We start from the raw sequence: 25,638 nt of genomic DNA, 5'->3' as shown, positions 1-25,638 counted from the left end.
GTCGTAGCTGCTGAATGGGGGTCCCGGAGCCTGGTCAAGCTGCATTTCTGCAGCTTTTTCTCCGGCCTCCCATTTACCACATTTACCATGCTTTACGCGCAGTAACAACTCGCATCTGTCAAAAAGGAGCAACGATGCCAGATGCCTGAAAACTCTCGATGGAGTGTAGGTTTCGTACACAGTTTCTACTCAGTTTTATTTTGCCTACGCAAGCTCCCAACTCCAACGGTTGCCCGACGGGGGAAGCTTGCTTTCTGCGGTCTTGATTGGTGTTAATGCAGAATGAATGAGTAGCCCCCGCCAAAATCAAGTTGGAATAATAGGCTACCACAAGGTTCATTTTCTACCTTTTTGGAGGTAAGTGTTGCAATTCTAAATTACATTATAGGGTTTTTTCGCGTTTTCTTTGACACAAAAATGAAGACTGCTCTGTAAAAGTCGTTTTATTTCAAGCGATGCATAACGGGAATCGTTGCTCTTTTTTTAGTGATGGTTCTGATCCTTTGAAGCACAATTGTGCTTAAAACATGTCGCCGCAACCATAGTGATAACCACCAAAATACATCAAGCAAAACGTGTCATAAAAATGGCCGCCGCAAAGCAGTGCTGAGGTTCCGATTGAGGTGGGCCAACGGATAGACCGCTACGGAGCGAGTGCCCATGGAGATTCCAACGTACGGAACACTTCGGCACGCCATCTCTCGTGCCCTATAATGTTACGCTTAGCTAACGTGCAATGGGGTGGATATATATATTAAAAAATTCGAGAAACGCTTCATTTTTTTGCCGCTCTGTCTGGCCTTTCTTAGTCATTTTCCTCGGGGGACATCTTTCTCTCGCGAAGACATAAAACACCTGATGCTGTTATTGAACCACCCTGGCACACAACGAATGACGCCATCCATTGAAAACCGTGAGTATAAACACCCGAATAAAAGTCTCGTGCTATAACCCGAACATTTCCAAACGCCGGACGTACAACGTGCATTGATGCGCCACCGGAAAACCGGGGAGAGCTACAGGTACCAGAATGCACCACGGCAGCGGCGGCGACGCGCAAATCCTGGTGAGATTGGTCTATTGTTTTTGAGACACACTGTACATAACCTACAATGCTATAAATGAGCCCCACACGTCGGGTTTTGGTTTCCTCAATTGAGGAAACCAAAACCCGATGTGTGGGGCTCATTTATATCACTTCCACTCGTTAATTAACGAGTGGAAGTGACAGTTACCGATAGTTACCGAGCATCTAACCACTGTTTCGCATCCGATAAAAGTGCGTAAAAATCCTTTGCATAATAGGCCACGCCCTGTATTTCTCTTTATCTTCAGGGCTGTCCACTTCGTTCTTCGGCGCTCTCATCGAAGAATCTTCGATAGTCACTCGGCCGATAATCAAACGGCGCGGTTGTTTTGGATCAAACAATTTATTGCTGCTGCGCCGGTAACCATGAGACTGCAACTTTATTTGCCGTAATTTACGTCCGTATTGTTTAACAATCACTTGATTCGGCGGATGTGACTTTGAATACTTCCGTGGGTTGTTGTTATCACCCTATTGGTTTAACCTTATTACGGCCGCTCTTGGTACAAGTGTGGCACGCAGTCTCTAGGTCTGCTCTAGTGGTTAGTCGGTCACGACCACAATGGCTATCCTAGTCATTCAACTAGCCACAGAAGAAATATGACTCCCTGATCTTCTTTGGTTGTGGCGCTTTGGAAATTGTGGAATGACAAGGTGTCCGCGTCAATGTGAATGCACGTAGTCTCTTTTAAAAGTAATGTTGCTTATGAGTTAAGCCAAGTATGAGTATTGAACAATGATAATGATGTAAAAATACGTTCACCTCTAAAGAAATATGTAGCGATAGTCATTCTGTATAGACTAAACAAAATTAATCACTTTAAAAAAGCAAAAAAAAAAAAAATTCTTAATGTGTTAAAGCGATTGTTCCTGACATTTACAGTGATTTGAAATAGAGTAATACTAAAACATTGATGACTGAGAATAGATGACTCAATCGCCTGGATTCTCATGATTTCGCGTCGGGGTCGTCTCCTAAAGGTTTCAACTCTTTCGATTTTTCCTCCTTTGTGTCGTAGCCCTTGCGGTCCTTCACCCTGAAAAAAGAAATGAAGCGACACTTTAAACTCCACATTTAGCCCTTTTGTTTGTGATCCAGATTCAGAAGCTTGTCATATAAAATTCGGCCTAAATTTTCCGCAATATCATGGCCAAGGCAGTGGTTACAAGGGTGCGTTATTGCTCTGTTTTTGTTTTGTTTTAAAACTAACATTTTGCGTTTATTAGGATCAAGGCATGAGCGATTCGTCGACGCTTGGTTGCCGGGATCCATCTGCAATGTACCTTTTTCACAGAAATACAGCATAGCGGCAGACGTCAAAACTTACCTGTTGGGGCATTTGTGATCAGGTTGTTCGAAAGAGCATCTCTAGCGTACGAGCCAGCGTAGAACACGAAGTTTGAGTCTCTGGCGATCGCACAGCTCACCTTTTACAAACTTTTCCTCTAGCCTTGCTATGTGCAGAGAAGCGAAGGGAGAGCAGACGACGGGGGACATCAGAACGCCGAGCTCTGGTTGGAACGAATAAAGCCTAGACCTGAAGCTGTGGTCCTTTGTCTCCGCTTCACTCGTCGAAAGCGTGGGAACGCGGAACGCTGGCGTCCGACGTTTCACTTTCGCTTTCGAATTTGTTTGACGAGTGAAGTGGAGATGAAGGCAGCCTTTCCCTCCACTTCACTCGTCGAACGCGTTAAAACGCGGAACGCTGGCGTCAGGCGTTTGGCTCTCGCATTCGAACGCGTTCGACACGTGCAGTGGAGGCAACGACAGCTGGCTTTAGGGCTACCCACTGGTCATTCCAACAAGAGCTCGGCGTTCTGATGTCCCCGTGCACTCTCGTGTCCTTCTCTCACTCAATTCCTCGAGGCATTTCGCGTTTCCTCGTTTCCTCCGAAGCACGCGCTCGTACTCGTTCCCTCACCTCCTGCAGTCTTTAAATAGATCTGCGAGCGAGCTTTCGTTGCCTTCTGGCATTTCAAACTCGCCTTTATTGTGTGCGTTGTTGGTGCAGTTAGTGCAACTCACAATCGGAGGGACTCCAGTTCGATACCGAGCCCTTCCACGCTTTCTTCGGTGCATTTTTTTAAACTGGTGAATGTTTGTGTGACGCGCCTAAGATACAGGAATGAGTTCCAGAAATTTGCTTAGAGTCAGAAATTCAAAAGAAAGAAAGAATTGTGTGAGCCCAGATATGTGAAGCAATTGCAAAGGTGTGCCGATTGCGTCCCTGTCTCGATTTGTCGTTGGTCTTAAAAGTATATTAACTCTGAAGATCCCCATGCACTTCCACATTGCTCGATCGGTGAGCAGAGAACAAGTGCTGATCATAGGCCCTCTTGATTTTTAACGTGAAAGTCTAGCGTACCGGTCGGCCGGGATGGCATTATTCGGGTTTGCGATTCGTTGCTAATATTTTATGTAGTACGGCACTGCGTTGTTACAGGATGCCAAGTTATAATGAAACAATTAGTGCCTAATAGATCCCTCTCGTTTTCAACCATCAAGGACTGCAGAACTATTCCCGCCTGGATCAGTAGGAGCTCGGCGATTTGCTCAGACGAAGTGCAAAAAGAAGACGCACGGGAGTTTTGGCCCATGTAGACACACTCATATTACTGAAAGGTTCAAGATTTGTTTAAAAACACGCAGTGTTTTAGTGTATGTAAAGGATCAGTATAAAGTTGCTTTACTATTTCTTTCATTCTTAACTTGCAACTTGAAGAAGTACATGGGATTTTGAGAGTGTTCGTTTCAAGTTGAGGAATTTCAGAAACTTCGTAGTTTTTGCCTTTTGTACTTAGCGCGACAGTGCTATAGCGAACAAGCAATCGCCAGTGTTTTAGTCTTTTTCTTGCAGTCTGAAGACTGTCGCACAAACTATTAATGTGATGGAAAGCGATAATTCGAAGCACTAAACTAAGCGGTACGCTTTCGTTCCCTGCCCTTTTAAAGTCATATGCAAAAAATGGGCGATGTGTTTTCGCTTAGAGTACTGCTCACACGTAATTATACATGACCAAGGAAAATTCCTCTTAAGTCGAGGGTCAACCCTTTGGATGTGGTGCAAGGGGCTGTCGAGGAAAGTGTACTCGTACATCGCGCTACATCAATAAGTTAACGTTTTGTCTGTTAGAGCGCAGCTCTTAGGACGCCCGTTTCCGGCTTGAGGGGCGTCGCCGTCGGCGTAACCGCGCGGTGCATTATGGGATGCGCGACGTCACTGGTGACGTCACTGATGATGTCATCAGTGACGATGCCGATGACGTCATCAATGACGATCCGATGCCGATGATCATCAGTGACGTCACTGATGGCGTCATTAGTGGCGACGACGATGCCGATGACTTCATCAATGATGATGACGTTATCAGTGACGTCACTGGTGACGCCATCAGTGACGATGACGACGACGTAATCATGATTGCGTCACTGATGACGTAATCACAATGACGATGACGGTGACGTCATCATGATGACGTCAGACTACTGAAGACGTCACTGCTGACGTCATCACGTAGACGATAACGTCATCGTGATAACGTCATCGCCATCGTCACACGACCTAACAGGGGTCAAGTGACCCCGTGAGGTCACGTGACCCTCGTGAGTTGACGGCGACGCCGCTCGTAGGGAGGAATAGCAGGCAGGATGAGGAGGAGAAAAGAGGGGTATGCGCTCCCCTTAGTACCCTTCCCTCCTCCTCCTCAAGAGCTGCGCTCTAATTCGGTGTTACAGGAAGTTGTAAACGGCTTTCATTTTTTTTAAGCAAACGTTAATGCACAACGGCAAAGCGAGTGAAATGCGACTTTCATTTACGACTTATTTTATTCAGTAATAGGCATTGAACACAAGTCATAAAAAATAAACGTAGGCAGTTTGTTCTTGTATCCGCTCTACTTTATTCAAAGAGCTCATTTGTACTTATGTTAGGGTCTGTAATCAAGAAGTTTCGAATCTCTCAGTGGCTGTGGTTGCGTGAACTATAGCGTTGGATTGCACTGAAATACTCCGGTCGTAAAGTTATGTCGGTTCCTGGAAAACAGACCCTGGGTTTGTATTTTCCGTAAGCTCAGAAGCTAGCGAAACTAACTCGTTCATAGGTTTCAGTAATCACATCGTTTCTCGTTTTCACCTCAAGAACTGTAGCATAAAGTAGTCCAGCTTGTCGCGGAGCATTACACTTTTCCTCCTTTATGTAGAGAATTGAGGTATGCTTAGGTGCATTTTAGGTTAGATGTACGTTATACTATCAATACGTACACGTTTCAAACGCAAAAAGCATGGCTTGTTCTTTGACAACCAAATATTTTAAGAACTGCTTCGCGCGGCGTAGGAAGTACGTGCGCGAGAAGTGCGCCCTAGAAATGCCCCAGACTCGTGTTTTTAAGTTTCAGAGGCGCACCGGCACGACCAAAATGTCACAAGTGAAGTCCTTTCGATTATTTCGAGACGAAGGACGCCCCCGACGCCGCCGAGCGTCGGTGATCGCAGCTAACCAGTCGATGCACGCCTAATTCGATGTGCTGCCGACAGATAGCGCAACGCGACAAACGCGAAGATGCCGCGCCAACGGCTTCTTGGCCGGCCATCTCCGTACAACGATAGGTGCCAACCGGGCGATTAGAGCACGTGTAAATGCAAGCTGGCACGGTGCCCTGAGAAGGGAACGTTGAATTCCAAAGCAAGCTAGTCAACACACTATAACATTGGTCATTACAGAGACTCGCGCCGCGCTGAAGGAAGCGTAATAACCATTTCTGGAAGATTGTCCGGCTCCTGCGGGGAAGCTCGGCAACTCCTGCGGGGAAGCTCGGCACGTATCTTGGGCGCTTGGGGGACGTAGGTGCCCATCGCCGATGCCTTGTTGTTCACGAAGTGGTTGAACGCGTTCAAGGACGTGTAGGTTTCAAGTCGTTTTTAGGTATATAGACCAGGTGACTCAAATAGGTAGTCGTGAAGATGCGGCCACGATACCTTGGGCATGTTACATGATAATAAATTATTAGTTTGCTGGCGGTCCACAAGGAGGCGATGGTGCCATGCACGAACGGGTTTCCTGTGTCCCGGGAGAGGGGGCTCGCTCCACTGACCGCGTAGGAGCTAGGCAAGCGTCCCATCTCGGGGCCCACAGAGGTTGACTATAAGAAAGGGAAGCCGAGTGCCGATGACAGAGCGATGGACTGAGAGGTCAACGGGGAACTCGGTGTGTTAGGCTTGCTGCCCGGCCACGAGAACTCTGGAGAGCCCTCGCCCCTCGGTTCTCCGGCAGAGACGGCCGCCTTGTGTTAGCCTTCGGGCCGGCCACTCGGTTTGTCTAGTTGCCGGGCCAGGGCTGCGCCAGCAGTCTATAGGAAATGTCATTCTGTCGCCTTGTGTCCTTTTCCGAGATCAGATTTCTCGCTCCCTTGGGGAACAAGCTCTTTTCTTTTTTTCACTGAAGGGATGAGAAAGCCATGTCGGTCCCGTATAAGTAAATTTCAGAAGTTACTATAGTTAGTGTTCGCCGGTGGGCCTTTTTAAGTTCGCGGTACTCACTGCCGGTCCTCAAAACAAGCGAAAATAATAACCAATCGGAAGCAACATAGTGTCCCAGGAAGTTTGGTTTGTTTTTGTTTACCTCCGCACACCCTGTATAACTAGTAATTACTACTTAATGTTTAAACAAACAAAAACAAAGAAAAAACAATAGAAAATTAAAAATCAACATTCACAAGGTCAGAATACTTACAGATGTAAAGAGAAAAACTTGCGATTCTTTCCGAAATCTTCCGCATCTTCGATGGTCTGGCAGAGCGCATAGCCGCATGTCTCTGGAAGCCACGCCGAAGAGATCCCAGCAGTGGCCGCCAGCACACCAAGGAACAGGAACGGGATCCACATGCCGTACTTGCCCTACGTGACAGTGAGACATGATTAAATTGACCTTAGGCTGGTTCAAACACTTGCATTTGAGTGTGCTCGAGTGCGTGATGCTCTCCCCTGATTGCTTACCACAAGAAAGCACCAGAGAGCCTAACTTGAAGAGAGGCTCCACGTGAGATCACAAGGAGCGTGTTTAATTTAATGACAGACGCCTCCTTTTCAGAGACTGGTCACGAGTGCGCATGCGCTGCGTTGTCCCGTGGCGGGAGGGAAGCAGGCGGAAAGGTGGAGACGTTCGCCAACGACCAACGCTTTTGGCGCCTCCTCGCAGCTCGTATTGCCAGCGCGGCCCGTACACCACGTGACCTCCTCAATCAAGCAGTTGGCAACTCTCTCTGATACAAGCTCTCAGAAAACACAGTGGCGCGCTGACAAAGTCCAGCGAATAACCCTAGAACCAGTACGTATAATTGAGACTGGAGGTTTCGGAGTATTTGCGGGATAGAATATAGGTACCATCTATGAGACACGGCTGCTTATAACATTGTTCAAAATTGTTAAAGCCTATAGTGAATGAATGATTCACAAAAAGAAATTGGAAACATTTTCAAATCCCTACAGATGGCGCCAGTGTGTTCCCTCGTCGTAAGCGATAACGAGAGAGCACGATGCGCTTGGCGACACTCGAACGCAAGTGTGTGCACTAGCCTTTAGAGCTTGGAGACTGTTCAGAAAATTAGGACATATTTGGGACATTCTTCAGTTTTAAGTTTATGGTTTCAAAGTTTCCTTCAAGATTTTGAGATGTCCTAATGCAAACAAAGGAGTTATCATGCACTTTGTCACTGGGTTTGCATGAGTGGTCACGGACATGGTGATAAAAATACTTCAGGTGGTGTAACGCTGCGCCTTCGCCGAAGTGTCGGTGTGGCGAAGATCGACACGGGATTTTCTCTCTTGCTAGCAGGGCGCGCCACCAACGTCGAGGCCGTCCTTTCGTGAGCGGCAGCAGGCGGTAGCCTGCACGGGCTGCACCGCTGCGCAGTTTTCCGAAGTTATCATTTTTGCTTCTGGCCGGTTTTGGCTTCCGGATGTTGCCGGCAATGTGGAAGAAGTGCTTCGTGTCACCGTGCAACGCGGGATACAGAACGTGAACGGAGAAGCTGTCTATTTTTGTTACTTCCCAAGAAGAGGACCACTTAAAGGCATGGCGGGACGTGATATCGCGCAAAGACCGCGTGCTGCAGCCGACGAGACTCCGTCTGCGAGAGACATTGTGAGTCAAGGTTTCTGAGCAAATCGTGAAAGCCGTCTACAAGGCCCACGCACTCGTAATGTGCCCTGCGGGAACCTGCTCTGGCGAAAGACACATCGCCAACAATGTTTTCGAACTACACTCCCCCCCCCCCCCCCCTTACCCCCCCCTACCTGACGATCGGTGGAAGGAGGGCACTGACGACCCGCATGCCGTCAGTGCCCTCCTTTCACCGACCGGCAGGCACTATTTTTAATACATTCAGTATTCCGTCACCTGGAAGTGCATGAGTTGTGCACTATTACTTTACCGTTCGTCAAATCTTGTTTGTTCCTCAAACAAGAGGTCGTTACTTTCTGAATTACTTTAACAAAGTAGTTCTAGCTCAATAAAAAAAAAAAAAAATCAATAGATCGAAGCATATTTCTGGCGTGTCACTGCCTCATTGCGTTTATGCGCAGAAACTAATATTTAATGAGTTTTTTTTACTCCTGTCAGCAGGCCTACTTCAAGAGGGAGTTTTAGTATAGGTTTGGACCTAATGGGGGGGGGGGGGAGGGGGGGGGGGACGCGGTAGAAACAAGTAGCCCGCCACCCAAAATTACGTTTTATATTTTTATCCATTCGTGTGTAAGTGCGTTCCTCAGCACAAACTATTATATCATAAAAATATTGTCACGGGTGATGACGAATAAACAAGAAATAAACAGAAATAAATAAACGTTTAATGTGGCGAACTTGTGCCAAAAATAAAGAAGGAAACAGAAGAAAGCAGAGCGTCGCGGGCGTCGAAGTCGGCGTGTCAGCAGAGTCGAACGCTGGGGCGAAACTGACTCGACAAGGTCGCGGGCGGCCTCTTATCTAGAGTGCGCCGCTATCTCGAAGATTCGGCGAAAGCGGTTCGAGCGTCGCGTGATCGGGGCGAGAATGAACACGTACTTTCTAGAAAACAAAAGCAGGGATAAATGATAGAAGTTACGTGCGGTACATGAATAAACGGGAACTTTCTGGAGGACCGTGACCGAGCGTTTCTTTCTCAGCCTTGCGCGCGGCAATATGCGAATAACGCGTCTTTTTATTTTTTATTATTTAAAATTAGACTCGTTTGTACAACGGAGGGAAGCGATTTGCCTGCTGTGGAATCAGGATGTACTTAATAAGCAAATAACATACGGTTGCCACAAGAGAACCTCAGCGTCCCATCCCTCGCGATCAATTCTAAGTACTTCGCATGCCGGTAGTACGCTTCAATCCTAGGGCCTGCGCTATACATACTCTAACGTTTACCATATAACAGCTGCTCAATCTCAACAGCCCAGCAGGTACGAGTTTCTCGCTTTACAAAGAAAGAAAGCACGCGCAATATTCTAAAAATGACACCGGCCAGATGCCCTTGTTTTGAACGTACAGTGCTAATCATACTTGTCTATAACACGCGAGCGTGCGGCTTTCTCCGGGGAGCGCTAGACTGGTGGCATTCGCGGAAACTAAGCTAGTCACGTGGCGCAACATGGAACGACCCGCTCGAGGGGTGTCGTTCTGCCCACTCTATCAGCTGGCGGCGAACGGAGAAGGCTGCTCATACGCTTTTTACAAACATCATTGCTCAAACAATAAACGAACTAAAGCGTGAAGGCGTATCAACGATGTCGTCATCAAAAAACAAAAATATATCATAAAGTACTTTACTTTTATCGCTTATCAAGCTGATAGAGAGGGCAGGGCACCCCTCGAGCGGGCCGTTCCATGTTGCGCCACGTGACTAGCTTAACTTCCGCGAATGCTACCAGTCTAGCGCTACCCGGAAAAAGCCGCACGCAAGTGTGATTATCACTGTACGTTAAAAGCCATACATAGCATCAAGAATATCCACCGCCGCTTCAAAGTGCCATGTTTAACTGCCACGTTAAGTTTAGCAAGTGCTAAGCTTCACTGGAATATCTAGACCGTTGACTCCACGCGTAGCAGACGCCCTTCGTAGGCCTTGACGGCAGTGGCGCCGTCTGGTGGAGAGCATAAGAAACGGCTGACAAAAGTCGGACGCCTTAGGGGCCGGCGTTACTCTACCTGAACCTTCTTACACCATGGTCAGGGACCACTGGTTGAACATTAGTAGAACTGTTGTAGCCACCATACTCAATCGATTTTTTTTTCTAGAAGTCCATCGGGCAACATTGGCGGTCGCCATTGCATGGACACGAACCGCGTGATTGGATCCGACTCCTCACCGAACGGTGACGCAGCTCTCGTGTCTAAACCATGCTCGGAGGACGTGATCAAGCAATTGCGGACGGGCGTCGGCGCAGTCTTTTGAAAAGGGGCTATTGCGGCCAGAAGATGCACAAACACGCGCAAAATAACATTGGCTCAAACATTTACCCCAGTCTCAGTGATCGCAAACAGAACCAATCAGATACCTTCAGAGCAGCATGGCGTCCGTGGCTTCTGACCCGTTATACTATATTGACTTGCGCAGTTTTCATGAGGCGAGATTTAATATTTTACTATCTAGGTCCAAGATGTACATTAAACTGATCGGATATTTTCCTCTTACTATTGTATCTATAAAGCTCGCTTTGATATTGCCCATTTGTCATCTAACCTAACTTGACCTAACTTAGCTTAACCTACCTGAAGCTATCATAACCTAGCATCTATCCCAATTCGGTAATCAGTATGAAGTAGCTGTTTCGAGCCTTTTGAGCTCGACGTTGCTGGGCTAACTATCTTACATGCCCACCTCCGATTGCGAAGGTAATAGAATTGTCCATACTGGTGATAAACTTACTGGCAAGCAGTGTTCTATGCGTTTCCGGAGAACGAAGTATCGAAATACGTTACCCGTTACTTGCAAAATGAAAGACCGCGCTACCCAGATACGTTACCTCAAAATAAGAAAAAACGCATTACCGCTACCGTTGCGGATAAAAAGTAACGCACGTTATTTTTGCGTTAAATGTTTAGTTCTAAAATAACAGTAACAGCGGTTTTTTTTTGTTTTTTTTTTTGCGACAATATTTTTTGACGTTGGGACAAAGGGCGGTGGCGTGGTTTTTTTTCTAAAGAGAGTCTTTTTCGCGCGGAGAAAAAACAGTCAAAAGCTTGAAGGCAAGTAGAATGAGTGCAATGCTTACTGACTTTACTGCGATTCATCTTAAGTACGGACGCAGTCAACGCTACGAGCTAAATGAACTAATCAAGCAGTGTCAAGAGTGGAAATCACTGGGCCATTTTTACGCGTGTGATCGGTTCAGCGATAAAGAACACACTCCAGAAACATGAGGAACATTATGGTGGTGCCCTTTTGACGTTGTCCAATCGGTCCCATCAGTATAGAAACAAGAAAAAAAATGTAAGTGTACTTTTCGTCAGTTTTTGGAAAGAAGGTGTAGCGAGTAACGTAACAACATTTTCCGTTACTTGAAATGAGTAACGCAACTACGTTACCCGCTACTGTTTAAAAAAATGTGACGAGTTCGTTAGTACGTTACCGAAAAAAGTAACACGTTATCGGTAACGCAGTTACTTGTATGGCGTTGCAGCCGACACTGCCGGCAAGCAAAAACACAATGGAACATAATTTTTGTTTTCAGCTGTGTCTGCACTGGAGTTGGGTCTCACGCGAAGTCATTACGCTCTTATATGGAACTAACTATCGCGTCCTGGAGAAAGTGACCAAATTTGAAGAAATGGTTTGCCACTGAATGTACGACTCTCCCTAAATTTAAGCTGTCGCAGACGGCCAAACATCACAAACACAAGCAAAAAAAAAAAAAAAAAAAAAAGATCAGTGAGCAAATTTTTACTTACGAGATAGATAATGTAGGGCATGCAGATGCTAAAAGCCGAAGAAAAGGCCGACGATGCCCCGAGTGCAAACGATCGTAGCGGCGTGGGCATGAGTTCGGCAGCTTGCTGATACATGATCATGAAGGAAGCTGTGCAAGCAAACTTCGCGATGAGCGATGCTGTGACACCAGCCACGATGGCTCCTGAAATGACACAAAAAAAGGATGAGATGAATGATAGTACCTGCATATTTCTTTTCCCCGTTAACTTCCGAAGGAAAGTTCTCTCAATAAATTCCTTAAATAAGGTTAATGAAACACGAAAAAAAAAATTAGGGACAGTTCACTTTTATGTTTGAAGCCTGTATTATATTGATCATATCATTTGTGCCCGACTGGAGTACACGGCCCTCCCACGTTATGTGCCTCATGTATGTTTTTTAAAACGTTACCTTTCCAGGGGTCTCCTTGTGTTTGTCGAAATGTTTCGACTTATAAATAGAGTGAATTCCTGCGAGGGTAGTCTTTAAAATACATTTTAAGTTTTTGTTTTGTTGTGTCCATCGATAGAGTTTTATAGTCGGTGACAAGTTAAGGCTGAAGTGGAAGCTCCTTCCACCTTTTTCCGCCTTAAAGGAGCGAATGCTGGAAAGGGGACGATCCTCTCTCTCCAGCGTTCTCTCTGCTAAAGTGGAAAGATGTGGGAGGATCCTTCCACTTCACTCCTAACCTGTCACCGACTATAGGCTCAAGGCCGTATATAACTTTATTATTAATGAAGGGATAAGCTGTAATAAGCTAAATTACCAAAGGGAAGTATAACGATAAAATCAGAACGAGGAAGTACTGCAAATTTAGACTATTATAGATGGTGCTTCAGATGATTAAAACCTTATCGCTTTCCACTTTTTATACAAACCCCATTATTGAGCGTGTCTTATATTAAACAAATGAAAACTATGTCTGCGTTACACTCTATTTGAAAAAGACCAGAGTTAAATGAAGAGTAAAACTGAAAGTATAGCGAGATGTGATATAGACACGAAAGAGGACGTATTGTTCATGACGTGCTATTTCCTTAACGCTAATGAATGACCTGAAATCTGCAATATATAGCTGCCAGCTACGCAAACGAGAAAATTGTTCTTAGGTAATAAACGCACTTTTAGCCCAGTGCTTGCTATTATTAAGGCTGCATATGACGACGGCATACTAGATATTGAGCGTTATTTCGATATGGTGCTTTTAGCCGCTGCCACGACGAACCCAGGATTTCCTGTGCGGATTGTATGTCTTGGGGCTAACGATGTATTATGCCGCACAAAGCAAAGGAACAGAACATCGGGGGGCCAAATTATTGACTCACATTCCAGTAACAGTGCTTGTTCAGTATATTTGTGTTGTCGCTAAAGTAGAGCATTTATCTGGCCCCAAATGAACCCTTTTGGACGTGTGTCGCGAATTCGCTGCACACAAGTTCTATGCTTTTGTATACAGCCAATGCTCTGTTATACTCCAACGTCGAGCTTAGCAAACGCGGCGTGGCGCAGCGCACACAAACAGTGATTGGTCGCAGATATCGAGTTCCTCCTTGCCGGTCTGTGAAACACAAGCGCTCCGCCACTGCGCTGCGTTCGCTGCTTTACCTTCATCTGACTGACGCCGACTGGTGCGGAACCCGAACGTGCGCCATAACGAGGCGCACCTCGTGCCATCTATCGAAGGCCCGGTGTACTTCGGGCTAAATCAACTTTCGCTGGCGGACAGCGGTATTCAGCACTTGGCAAGCCGATTTTCAGCCGCCATCTCAGTGAAATTTAAGTGAAGATCGCGTTTTCAAATTGTTTCTAATATGCATGCTTCTATATCAAACTTCATGACCTACATTACTTCATTTATATTTTGAACATCGTGGCGAAGAGAAGTTCAACGCTCGCTTTGTCGCGAATTTGCGACTTTCGGCATTTAGTGGCGTGCGTATCGCGTTTTCTGCGTGTCGCGTTTTCTGCAGGATACATTTTCTGAAGTCAAAAAACTTGCTGTACCGGAAGTGGAGGTTTTTCTCCGGTTCCGTTCCACTTTGGCTCGTTTTTGTTTGCCGGGGGGAAAGCTACCCTCCGCTTCCGTCCTTGGGGACAGAGACCTGGGGCGTGCTCATCAAGTAGGTTTGGAGAGCCACTCACACGCTGCTGGCTGTCGTCAAGGCGTCCATTGTTGTTGTCGCTCCCAAAGCTCTCTCTCTCGAAAAAAAAGGAGGAGACGACAACGAGGAGGAAAGCTGAACTGTTTGTGTGGTTGATGTCCTCACTGAAAACGCGTGCGCCGGAAGTTCTACTCTCACCAAAAGTGTCCTGTTTTTTTGTTGTTGTTGTTCCGTAAGTGGCATCTGGTGTGTCTTGTGTGGACATCTCTTTTACGATGAGTAGAACTTGTAGCGCCATCACCCAATAAGTGCCACGAGCGGACGACGCTCTATTTCCTCTACTGGCTGCGCCTGTCGGGAGATGGCGCGACAAATTACAACTATTGCTAACTCGGTCGTCTGCGAACACGTTCGGCGTTAAGCCTCTTACGTTTATTGGTCTTCTTTGTAATGCGAAAGCATTAACTATGCCATGGACTGGGGCCGGTGGCGTGTGTAACCGGAAAAAAAAAGAGGAAAACGTGAATGAAATTCCCGTTCTCCCATTGGCTGAGCAAAACGGCTTCTAGGTACCCATTGGGCGTGTTCAGTAGCGCCTCCCTTACCTCCGAGCGGAGTGACTCGAATCAGAGCTTTTTGAATTTTCTCGCCGGAAATTGTCACCAGTCAGGAAATGACGTCATCTTTAGCTCCTTTGAGTCTACGTGCGTTGTCTCCACACTCGGTGCTTCGGAGCTTGACTCCGAAGCCCCGGAGGTACGTGCACCGGAAGGGACTTTTGGCCGTCCAGTAGAAGGAGTCAGTGACCCCTTGACTCCGGGGCTGCTACTAAACGCGCCCTTTGGCTTCCGCTTCACGAGAACGCGCGCTGGGCCGCCGGCTGCAACATCGGCAGTAGCAAAACCTGGCCGTCCACGCCAGTACACCCCAGACGAACAAAGGGAGCGGAAGGACGACATTCATGTTTTCGCATATACAATTCATAAGAACTGCCTAGGTGTCCTCAGAATGTTTTACAAAAAGAAAGTGAGCTACGCTTTGACATTTCTCAAGGAGGAGCACTACTAAAATACACCTTTGGTGAAAGTTCGAGCTTATCACGTGCAGGCGCTGATTTTTGCGGCTCGTCTTACATTGATAGTATCCCTCGTGGACGACCCGCACCTTAAAGCGGGGTACACCGTATCACTGACCCGATGGAATGAAACAAGATGCGACGCAGGCCATGCTGACGAGCAGCTGGTAACCGACGTTCGTCCACCGTCGGCCATAGTGCTCCATGGTCCACCAGGCCGCGAACGAAGCCGGAAATTCGACGAGTCCCAGCAGGAAGAAGTTGAGGAACTCGTTGCCGCTCATGTTGCTCACGTTGATGTGCAGGCCGTAGTAGGCACAGCCATTGGCCACCCTGTAACGCAGCGGAAGCGACATAAAAAATAAAATAAATTCCGAAGCGCTTTTTTCAGTATAATTTAAGAACGCGAGGTTTGGGTAAGTTAGCTCGACAGTAGAGTAACTGACGTAATAAGAACGACAGGAAGGGGCTTCATTCGTAGCGCTTCCAGCGCCAGCTTCCCACCTTCGATAACGCTTCAGGGTCTCATGAGCTTCGAGCGTGCACGCATGGCCAAAGCACGACGGAAGGCAAGGAGCGCGTGCTAAAGGCCTCGGATTCGAAAGAGCCAGACTCCCTGCCGTCCTCGTTCTTTCGGTGACAATAGTCGTTTTGTAGTTGGTTCCTAGTTGGTTTGATCGGTGATGCTGGCGCATTGTAGGCTGCCCGGCCACCGTAGAATCCTTGCAGTGACGTCACTTGATCGGACACATTGGTGGTTCGGGGGAGTGACAGTGTACCTCCTATTGCATTAACGGTTCGTTGCTGACTTCGATGAACAGTGTAAAAAAGCACCGTGTGCAAGCCACGTATAGCGTAGCTATTATAAGCGGTGCCCTTCCAAAGACAAGCTACTGGTGCGGACGGATCAAGAGCGGTAAGGTTTGTCCATCTCCGATTACTTCATTAAAACGATTGTTACTGACGGTTTAAGAAACGTGAGACGTGGTGAGCTCAGAGCACCTTATTATTAGCGCTCCGCAGTCAATACGACCGCGGTATTTTGCCGATAAGAACCCCGAAGAACAAATCGCGACGCAACAAATGTAAACATAACATAAGACGCCCTCCCTTTTTTCAGGTCTCAGTAACCATACAAGTAGCCCAGGAGCTACGATAAAACAATAGGAAAATATGGTGCGCAAACTGACGCCGTCCTAAGTTCAAAAGTTGTATTTTTCTTAAAGGGGACACTGAAGTCATTTTCTAAAGAGGTCGGCTTTGATCTTATATTGTTTAAAAGGTGTTAATTCTCGCAGATACCAAGTCCCTATATTACAAAACCGCCTATTCATCTCAGGGCAAGAGAAAAACCTGCGGACTCTTTTTTTCTCGCGGACTACATTGTGTGGACCAATGAAAGCCCTACAACACGCGCAGCTTCCGAAGAATCTTATTATACCTTTTTTCGAAGAGAGTGTGATAGGTACAGATTCAGATAAGACTCCTATTTTTCACCGCGCGTGAAGCCATTGCTTGCAACTCGCCGACAAGCGCCTTTCGTCGACCATTTCACTCGGTAGAAAATTCTTCCCAAAAAGGGCGTGTCGCGACCTTCGAACACGCTTTTAACGAGCAAATAAGCTACGCACGATTGCGATTTCAGATATGTTGGGATATTTAGAGCGTCTAGACTGAGTTGTCTCCAGAAAAGGACGATATCAGAATCGACTTCAGCGCCCCTTTAAGTTATTAATAACTGTCGAGAAAGTTGTAACTTTTATTTTTCGAGACAAACAGATTTAGTTCTTACGTCATGCCTCTCTGTACCAACCAAACGTTACAGCCTAATGTAACGTCTCGTTGTTAGGATGCGGTAATATTTGTGCAGTAGAAACCGAAATGCTGCTATTTTATTAAAGGTCAACGTATAAACCTGCTTCCCCGGTTGAAAAGACAGGATGAGAAACGGACGTGTTATGACTGACGCCAGAATAACTTATACTACTAGGAATCGAAGAGCGTTCTAATATGCTTTACTCTCGGCTACAATTAGTGTAGCTAGCTTTGGGACGTGACCTAATTTATACCTTGACGTGACCTTCGACTTTTCACCGTCCTTATGCCAAGTAGAAGCTTTGCTTGTAAAGCAGCCCAGATTTCTACGAGCTTCTCCCTTACTTTCCCGCGCTACATCAGCACACAAGTCAAGACAAGATCTCATCACTCCTGACATGCAAGCCGGGTCCACTGCGAGAATGGTACAACTTCTCAGTTAGTGGCATCAAGTTAAAGTTCTGGTATATGTCTGTGGTCCTACAACAGCCTTGTTAAATGAACCTGTTTTTTTCCTGGGCAATGTTATAAAAATAGCATTAGTTGTATTTACAAGTGATAGAGTAATTTCGTTGGGGTTACCACAGATATGCGACAATTTCTCCATTATTTTTGTTGCTATTGCGATGTGATGAGCGGGACCATCGTGGGACAAAAATTTGAGATATATCCTCGCCTTAATCACTATGTTTTGTGGATAACTCAAGCCATTCTTTAAACTACTTATATGGAAGGCACTGGTGCCTATCAAAACTTCATGACCATTGAATCATCATCGCGCTTATAGACACGAACAAGGTGGAAGAACAAGGCGACACAATCAGCGAACTTCAAAAGCTTGATCCTCAGAAGACACGAAAATATACCCTCTGCGTTATCGCGCCACTTAAACCTAGGGTGCCTACATGTTTCCGCTCCGCTTTAGGGTGGCGCACACTTCTTGTTACCCTTCCCCAGATCCTCTCCCACCGCCATTTTGACCCACTTCTTATTTGGCTAAACGTACACAAAGTTGAGTTTTCGTAGTTTCGACACACCGGCAACACTGTGAGGCCGCTTCCGTTTCCGTTCATAAGAGGAGTCGGACGAGTCGGAGGCTCAGCGGGATGGCGGTCGTCGTGGCTGTCGCTTTCTTTATTCGGGTGTTTCTTACTTTGAAGTGGCGAGCAGGAAGTATGCGTTGCGTTTATCGAAACGTGAGTCCCCTCGACAAAATGGAACGCAACAGACCGGCATCACACGCCGAAACCTCGCCGTCGGAACGAGCGGGGTGGGCGCTCCCTAGCCCTAACGAGGATTAGCGGAGCAGCGCGAGCGCACGACTGGCGAGTGTGACAAAATGGTCGACGAAACAGCGGAGGCTGCCATGGCAACGAGGTAGGCAACACCGGTTTGTCGGCAACAGGTATCACAAACGTTGTCGCCACCCTAAACAGCGGAGCGGCGGCAACATCTACCCTACTTAAACCGTCCCGTAACCCGCCGCTGCTCGCAAGAACTTTCTCTTCATCTGCCAGATCAATTGAAGCCATGCTGACAGATTGCGTTGTCTTATTCTTCCCCCTTGACCATGTCCATAATGCGACCATGTTTCCAAAGATTCAGCACCAACTCGCCTAAAAGTCAGCATTGATGAACCTGTTACGACTTTCATTGCGTTCACAAAGCACTGAGCTCTGCAAATTGCTCAATTACCTACCGTTAGCGCCGTAGTTACGCGTTTGTGATAATAAATAACACCGGCATGCAAAAAGAAGCTAGCCAAAATGTTTTCAGGGTGTATAATTATGCTGCAAATGTATAATACTTGACACTAATTCTGGTTTCTGTGTTAACAAAAGATCTTCTCTCTTAGCAGCCTATACGAATGGCGTGTTTTTGCAATTGGTTTACATAGCGGGATTTCGGAAAGGACACATTGCCACTGACCGCAGTCATTGTCCTTTTAAAAGAACGATGTTATCTTAAGCACTATCTTATTCTGAAATTCTTTAAGGAAAAATTACATAAAGCACTTTCGCTGTTCTCCGTTTCGCTATAAAGAAAACCTGCGATAATTTTCTGGTGTATTTTCAAATTTTCGCAAGAACAAATCTCTGATCGCATAGTATATATAATGCGTCAGAAACATTTACGGGCGAGGGAATTATATCTAGATTTAGGGATAACAAGTTTAGAAATGCAAGAGAAAACTGTTTCCGCATGACGTTCTTGGTGTTCACTCGATTTGTGGATCCCAGGAGCGAAGCAACCATTCGATCGAGGCTAGCAGTATAAATATTCATTTAGAGTACTTTCGACTTAGCATTTTGCGAAGCAGTGAAAAAGCAAAACAAAAGCCAGACGAACAAATTAATGACAAAGGACGCCAGGGATTGCATTTTTCGTTGTGTACTAGTTTTTTGCCTTATGTTTTCATTGTGTTTTCAGCTTCTCACAGCCTCGTAGAATGGCTTTTCTTTCACTGAACACAGTGCACTTGGAAAACCAAGAACTGCCATCTATGAAGTATTCTTGAACAAATGTTGTGAAACTGGGAATGATGCTATTGTCTTATGACTGACTTCCTAACATGTTTAGAGTCTTGATAAATAGAAACTCCTTGCGGTACCGTAACATAATCATCTGGTGGACTAGTTGGTTGAAAATTGTACCATATTGACCGGAAAGACGAGGGCTTGTCCTCATCTTTTACCGTTATATTTTACAGTGCTTCGGTATACGAAAGAAAGTTTAGGGAACGGTATGCCCATACATTTTAGGCATCTCACCAGCTCATGGTGACGATAAGAAGATGCCTTCGAATTCTAGTCTTCCTGAGCAGGTCTGCTGATGATGCTTCTGCGACGACCTTTTCTTCGGCAAGCTTGTGCTGTACTTTCTCTCGAATGAGGAAGAAAGAAAGATCAGAAACATACAATTAGGAAACGCCGCTAACGCAACCTGTGACGTAGCAAGCTTCCAAGCAAAATGTGATGTAATAAAAAATGACAGGGTTTTAACCCTGAGTTTATCATCGTTAGAATAAAAAGCAACAAAATTGAGTTATCTCAATGCATGATTACCTCCTGCATTCAAGCAGGTTTAATTTCCAATATATATTGTGTAATGCCCGTGGGCGTGCCAACTCCCGGTCATTCTATTATCACCATGAAGGCGATGCAATAGTCCCTTTTCGAAACAACGAAATAATGCATAGATTATGTGTGACTACCATTAGTTGGTCATGCATTGTGAGCACTCATTGGACACGAGCTCTTCGTCAGTATTCGGAGTGTACTCGGATCAAAACGCATTCCACAAGAGTGCTGCGTCAGTGCTCGGCTCGAACTCGGAACGAATCACGGGCTTCACGCCGAAAACGATGATATCGACAAAATGCGGCGATGCATAATCTATGCATCATTTCACTATGTCCGAAAGGGTCTGACGCCGAAGAACGAATCAAGGAACAAGAAACGTGAACAACAGTCAGCCACGCCCTGTGATTTTTATGCTGTCTCTGACCTCAATGCTTTTTGACGTGGGTTTGGTATAACGCCGATTTATAATGCCATATTGTTACGGTTTCAAAGTGAGGGATTGTTTACAGACATAACACTTCACAGCTTAAAATGGTAGGTTGCGGTCTGTGTGGATTATCACTTGATTCCTTGGAAACCAACATCCTATCTGCATTACTTGATAAGAGCGATCACAGGCTAATTACACATCCGTTAACTCTGTGTGAAATAAACTATACAAAGTGATTACAGTCACTTTGGTCTAGTGTGTACATTAAAAAAAGGTTTTACAGTTTACTTGGGGGCAAATGTTCATCTGTATCTTCAGGGCGTAAGACATGATATAGTATACCACAAAAATATTGCTGCAATAAAGAAAAACTGAAGAATTTAAAAAAAAATTTTGAACATTGAACATTTGAATGTAGACACCTTAAAGGAATTGTCCGGTCGAAACCGGAAGTTCTTGCGCTCGTTATGTTAAGGGAGCCTTCATATAGACAAACGTCATTTTAATTTTGATATATGATGTTCCAATACTAACTAAACCTTTCATGAGCGTGTGTACGGAACTGCACCCCGGATTTCCCCGGTGTCAATGGCTGAAATCCGTAGCTGCTGCGTGACGTAACATAACGCCAAGAATCGTCGGATGGTCGGGATAACAAGCGTTGGTCGATGGATCGATGTCTTGTGTTCTGTTTCGAATTATATTGTCTCCTGAAGTACGTTTCTTCTAATGCAGTTCCTAAACGTGTGCAAAAAAGTCGCGCCTTTTAGCAGGATATTACTCGTAGGCAGCCGTTAGGCTTCAAGCAAACGTATGCCGTTTCTCGCATACAAAACTGTGACGGCCACTGATCGGACAAGAAGCGCTTGCAAAAAGAAGGATGCAGATTTTGCCCATGAAGCGGCATCTGGGTCCCCCTATCGGCGGACACATTAGATCGGTGATACGTCTGCGGGTTTTGCCCCTGAAGGGCATCGCCCGCGGACATCGCCCTCAGGGTTACGCCCGCGGGTTTAAGGGAAACGGCGAATCGTTCAAAACGCACGTAACATTTCTAGATCATCACTTGACTTGGACGAGCTTGGTGAATCGTAGCGATGCTCCACTTTCTGAAGCTGGTCAAACAGAATAGGGCTGCAAGCGTGCTAAAGATAACTTTAGTCATTGATCCAACATGGCCTAGCTATAGGTTTTGGTTTCACTGCATAAGCGAACCGATTGATTTGATATGGGCGAGGAGCGAGTGGATGTAGCTGAATATCGTTGGCACAGCATCACACCTCAGCTTACGAGCCTTCTGTCCGCTTAGAGCTCAGCTCGTAGCTCTCTTTTTGTAAAATGATCGCTGCATAAGCGGGATCTTGACCTTAACGGGAATCCATTGCTTCCTACGCACGGCGACGATCTATTTTGCTCGTTGCTGCACGTCTCGTGGATCGCAGGTGGTGCCCGGTGGTTCTGGTACCCAGCCGTGCAACAAAAATTTCACTCATCCACGAAACAAGTTGAGTACAACAACAAAAATCAAGCACGCTGCGGCGTTCATTCGCAGGCAGAAGACGAGACGGGAACGCTCGCTTTGCGTTATGTGTCGTCAGAGCTTCAATGTTACCAACGAAAGCATCGTTTATTCTAATGCGATTGGAGCAGTTTAAAATTTGATTACTCATGCAGAGCTTGTTTTTGCCTCGAAACGATGCGTTTCGAGGCAAAAACAAGAATATTCAATTGTCTTCTCGAAAATTAAATTTGACCGGATTATCTCTTTAAGAATCATGTGTGTAAAGCTTTCGATTGAAGCGACGTCATTGCCACTCAGACTTTTGCTGTAGCTCTGCTCGCTGCTGCGCAATGAGCGCAGGAATGAAGCAGAGCAAACAGGAAACCTAAAAGTGTCACCATCGGCAGTGTCTGATGAGCCTTCCTTGCCTCTAAACTGGCCAACAGATGCCGAGGATGATGTCACGACGCCTTTGACAAATAACATGCGACAGAGAGGCTCCCCGCATGGCCCGCGGCCATCACAGCACGGTTATTTAAGATAAACGCGATTTACGCTAACTCGATGATCGCATTCAATAAGCAAAAATCTTTCGCTGTAATTTTTTTTTTTTTTTTCAAAGTGCTTTAGTTGTTGTTTTAGTTCGCCGAGTAGGGCAAAGTGCGTGTATGTACTAATATTGTTTTGCTGGCAATCTATCAATCATCTGGAAGTCACAACCCAGCGCAGATTAAACGGCAGGTTCATCTAGAAAATGTATAATAGTATTGCTGCTTACCAGGAGGTCAGATTCGAGGTCTTCAGGCAGTTTAACACCATTTCTCTTGGCGATACGCTCAAGAATTTTGAGTGTTTCCTTCACACGACCCTGGGAGAGCAGCCATCGCGGTGATTCGGGGATCAACCTAAGTGGCGAGAAGTAACAATCAAAATGAGTGTCGCGTGTGAAGGCTGCTGATCTATGTTTGACTGCAATCATTTGCGCTTAGGTCACTGGGAGAGCTTACGGCAAAGGAACACACTAACGCCATCTCTCAGGTAGCATAGAACCCCTTTGGTCTGGTTATAACTAGACTGAAAGTTTTGTAGCCATCGGAAAATTAAATATTTCATTATCTAAGAGAATTTGTCTTTTATAGCACTGTCAGGATTACTTTAATCTCAAACTGAAGGAGTAATGCGTAAAACATGCACAAACAAGAATCGTTCCAGGGCTATATCCCCTAGTCCTTTCTCGCGCTTATCATCTGGTCAAAAAAATGTTGAGTCACTGTCTGGTGACGCATGCGCCGCGTCTCATATACCGCACAGCTGAGCTACAGAGCATGTTCAGAAGGCGTTCCACAACAGACAAAGATGGCAGCGCGCAGGAGGCGATTTTTGGAAAGGTTTATAGATGACGCCGGTGTGTTATCTATAGTCGTAAATCTTTGCAAGTGGTTATGAAGCAGTCGATCAGTCAAGCGCATATCTGGGGACAAGGTTTAATAGGTAACTTGCTTAAAAAATAATAAAGCACGGTAACACTAGTGGAAAATATTTTAGACGCTTTCTTAAACTGTTTCACTTTTAAACCGGTAAAGTTTTACTGTCTTCTATAAAAATGTTACTTCAAGGGTGTTATGTAAGAATTAAGATTTATGTCGCTTCATATTGATGGTTGGACAAGGAGCATTTTTAACATTATATTACGATTGCAAAGGCAGTTAAATATAAAATAATTATTTTACGTGATTGACGATCAAAGCGAGGGTGGAACCGCCTAAAGCCACCCGATCCTGCGAAACTAGTGCCAAGCTCACCGTATGATCGCCATTTTGGTCCATGGAATGAGCAGTTTCTACTTGACCCGCCCACTTTCGGTTAGCCTATTGGAATTCGCGGTGAGAGGTGGCTTTATGAAGACAATTCTTCTATAGCGGCATATTATTATTCATACACCGACAAAACAAGCGCACATATTTGCCCATCCACTCCATAGGGCGTTAAGTGCTTGGCGGTATTGAAAAAATATTTTTCCTTCCTTGTACGAAGGCAAAAAAAAAAGAAGAAATTTGTGGATATTAGCTTGATTGTTAAGTTGATTGCAAACGCAGTGCCCAAGATGCTCATATTGACGAAAACACTTTCTGTACAATAGTGCTTTACAGATATTGTCACAAATGACAAGAGTAGAAGCGGCAAAATCCCGTTTCAAACTGAAGGTTTAATAATTAACGGGGGCAAACTTGTGCCAAAAACCAAACAGAAAACAACAGAGAACGAGCGTCGAGACAGCAGAAATGCCGGCGGTCATTTAGCGGCGTAACATTCATCCAAAGCGAGATTGACTCAACTAAGTCACGCTCAGCTCCTTATCTAGAGTGACTCAGCATCTGGAAAATTTGGCCCAGAAAGTTCGAGCGTTGAGCGTTCGCGGCTAGGATGAGCAGGAACTTTCCAGAACAAGAAAATATGACGAAATTATGAAAGTTACGTCCTGAATGAAAATGAACACAAATCTCCTACAATCTTGTGAATGGGTGTTGCTTACTCGGCCCCGCGCGCGGGAATATATATTGGAACGGCTGGTTCATAATTACCACCTCCAAGCTTAAAAGATCTAAAAGGACCAAAATGGCTATTGCCATAGCAACAGAGACCAATCAGCCAATCGCCTTGCAATATTTTGGCGGTTTGCATGTATGTGTCTAGTTATGTCCTGCTAGCAGGCCGGGAAGTCAATGGCGCTAGTTTCCAGTATAAAGTGACTTTAGAACCGTCCAGACGAATTTACTTTTTCGTTAATTTTGTAGACGCTCCAGGAAATTATTATTATAGTAATTACTCTAAATTACCAATTGCCTTTTATAAACACTGTTAGTGCGAACAAGTGATCGCCGGTGCTTCTTTTATTTCTCCCCCAGCTGAAAAGCTATCGCGAAAATGCTTAGTATGGTTGAATGTACTTATCCGGTGTATGAAGTTATGCGGTAAAATTTCATGTGCGCCAGTAACAAGCCGAACGCAAAAAAGCGCACAAGTTTAATTCGCGCTAACAGAGTCGCGCAGTGCACATTTAAAGGCCCATGCACATAAGTGCGTTTGAATGCGTTTGCACGGCCACTGGATCTGAAACGCAGAGGTGCGGCCCTCCAAATGCAGCATAAACGGCGAGACGCGCCTATTAACCCGGGCAACCACCGCGGTGCCGACGGTTTATGACAGCCAGAGCCGTAAATATAGAGAGTTTGGTCATTGGGAGGAGCCGGCAGGAGCCAGGGCTAAGTGCCGAAAGCGGTGCCTCCGACAGCGCCATATATTCCCCTGTGATAATCCCGCGAAGTAAAAAGAACCCAAGACGACCTTGAAGGAGACGCGTGCCGCAGCGCAGGTATTTTTTTTGTGTCTGAATGAGGCTGAAAGTACATGAATGAATAATTATAAGAGATTGATGGAGATAGGGAGTTTCAAGGGGCTGAGTGCTTACTGAGCCAGAAAAGTTGACACTGACTAGAAAAGTTCCCTCAAACATGAGGCGGAACTGCGAACATGGGGTGCGCGATCGGGGTTAAGGTCGAAATTCCCACGGAGGCGAGTCTACGGTTTTTACCGTCCA

General features: G+C 45.8%; 1 protein-coding gene across 1 annotated transcript in view; it reads right to left on the bottom strand.

Moving 5' to 3' along the window:
* Positions 1–1,411: 1,411 nt before the first annotated feature.
* Positions 1,412–25,638, bottom strand: part of LOC8041414 (carcinine transporter) — a 34,607-nt gene continuing 10,380 nt past the window's right edge. The window contains exons 5-10 of the mRNA XM_029991610.4: positions 22,819–22,945; positions 19,798–19,907; positions 15,330–15,544; positions 12,016–12,197; positions 6,817–6,980; positions 1,412–2,124 (exon numbers count right to left, since the gene is read on the bottom strand). Coding sequence (XP_029847470.2) covers positions 2,037–2,124; positions 6,817–6,980; positions 12,016–12,197; positions 15,330–15,544; positions 19,798–19,907; positions 22,819–22,945 — 886 coding nt within the window. The 3' untranslated portion in view covers positions 1,412–2,036. The remainder of the gene's footprint in view (positions 2,125–6,816; positions 6,981–12,015; positions 12,198–15,329; positions 15,545–19,797; positions 19,908–22,818; positions 22,946–25,638) is intronic.

This window comes from Ixodes scapularis, unplaced genomic scaffold (assembly GCF_016920785.2).
Source record: "Ixodes scapularis isolate PalLabHiFi unplaced genomic scaffold, ASM1692078v2 PGA_scaffold2__306_contigs__length_199485367, whole genome shotgun sequence".
NCBI classification, from domain to species: Eukaryota; Metazoa; Arthropoda; class Arachnida; order Ixodida; family Ixodidae; genus Ixodes; species Ixodes scapularis.
The sequence above is the reverse complement of the archived record's forward strand: the minus strand, read 5'-3'. Positions and strand labels throughout refer to the sequence as shown.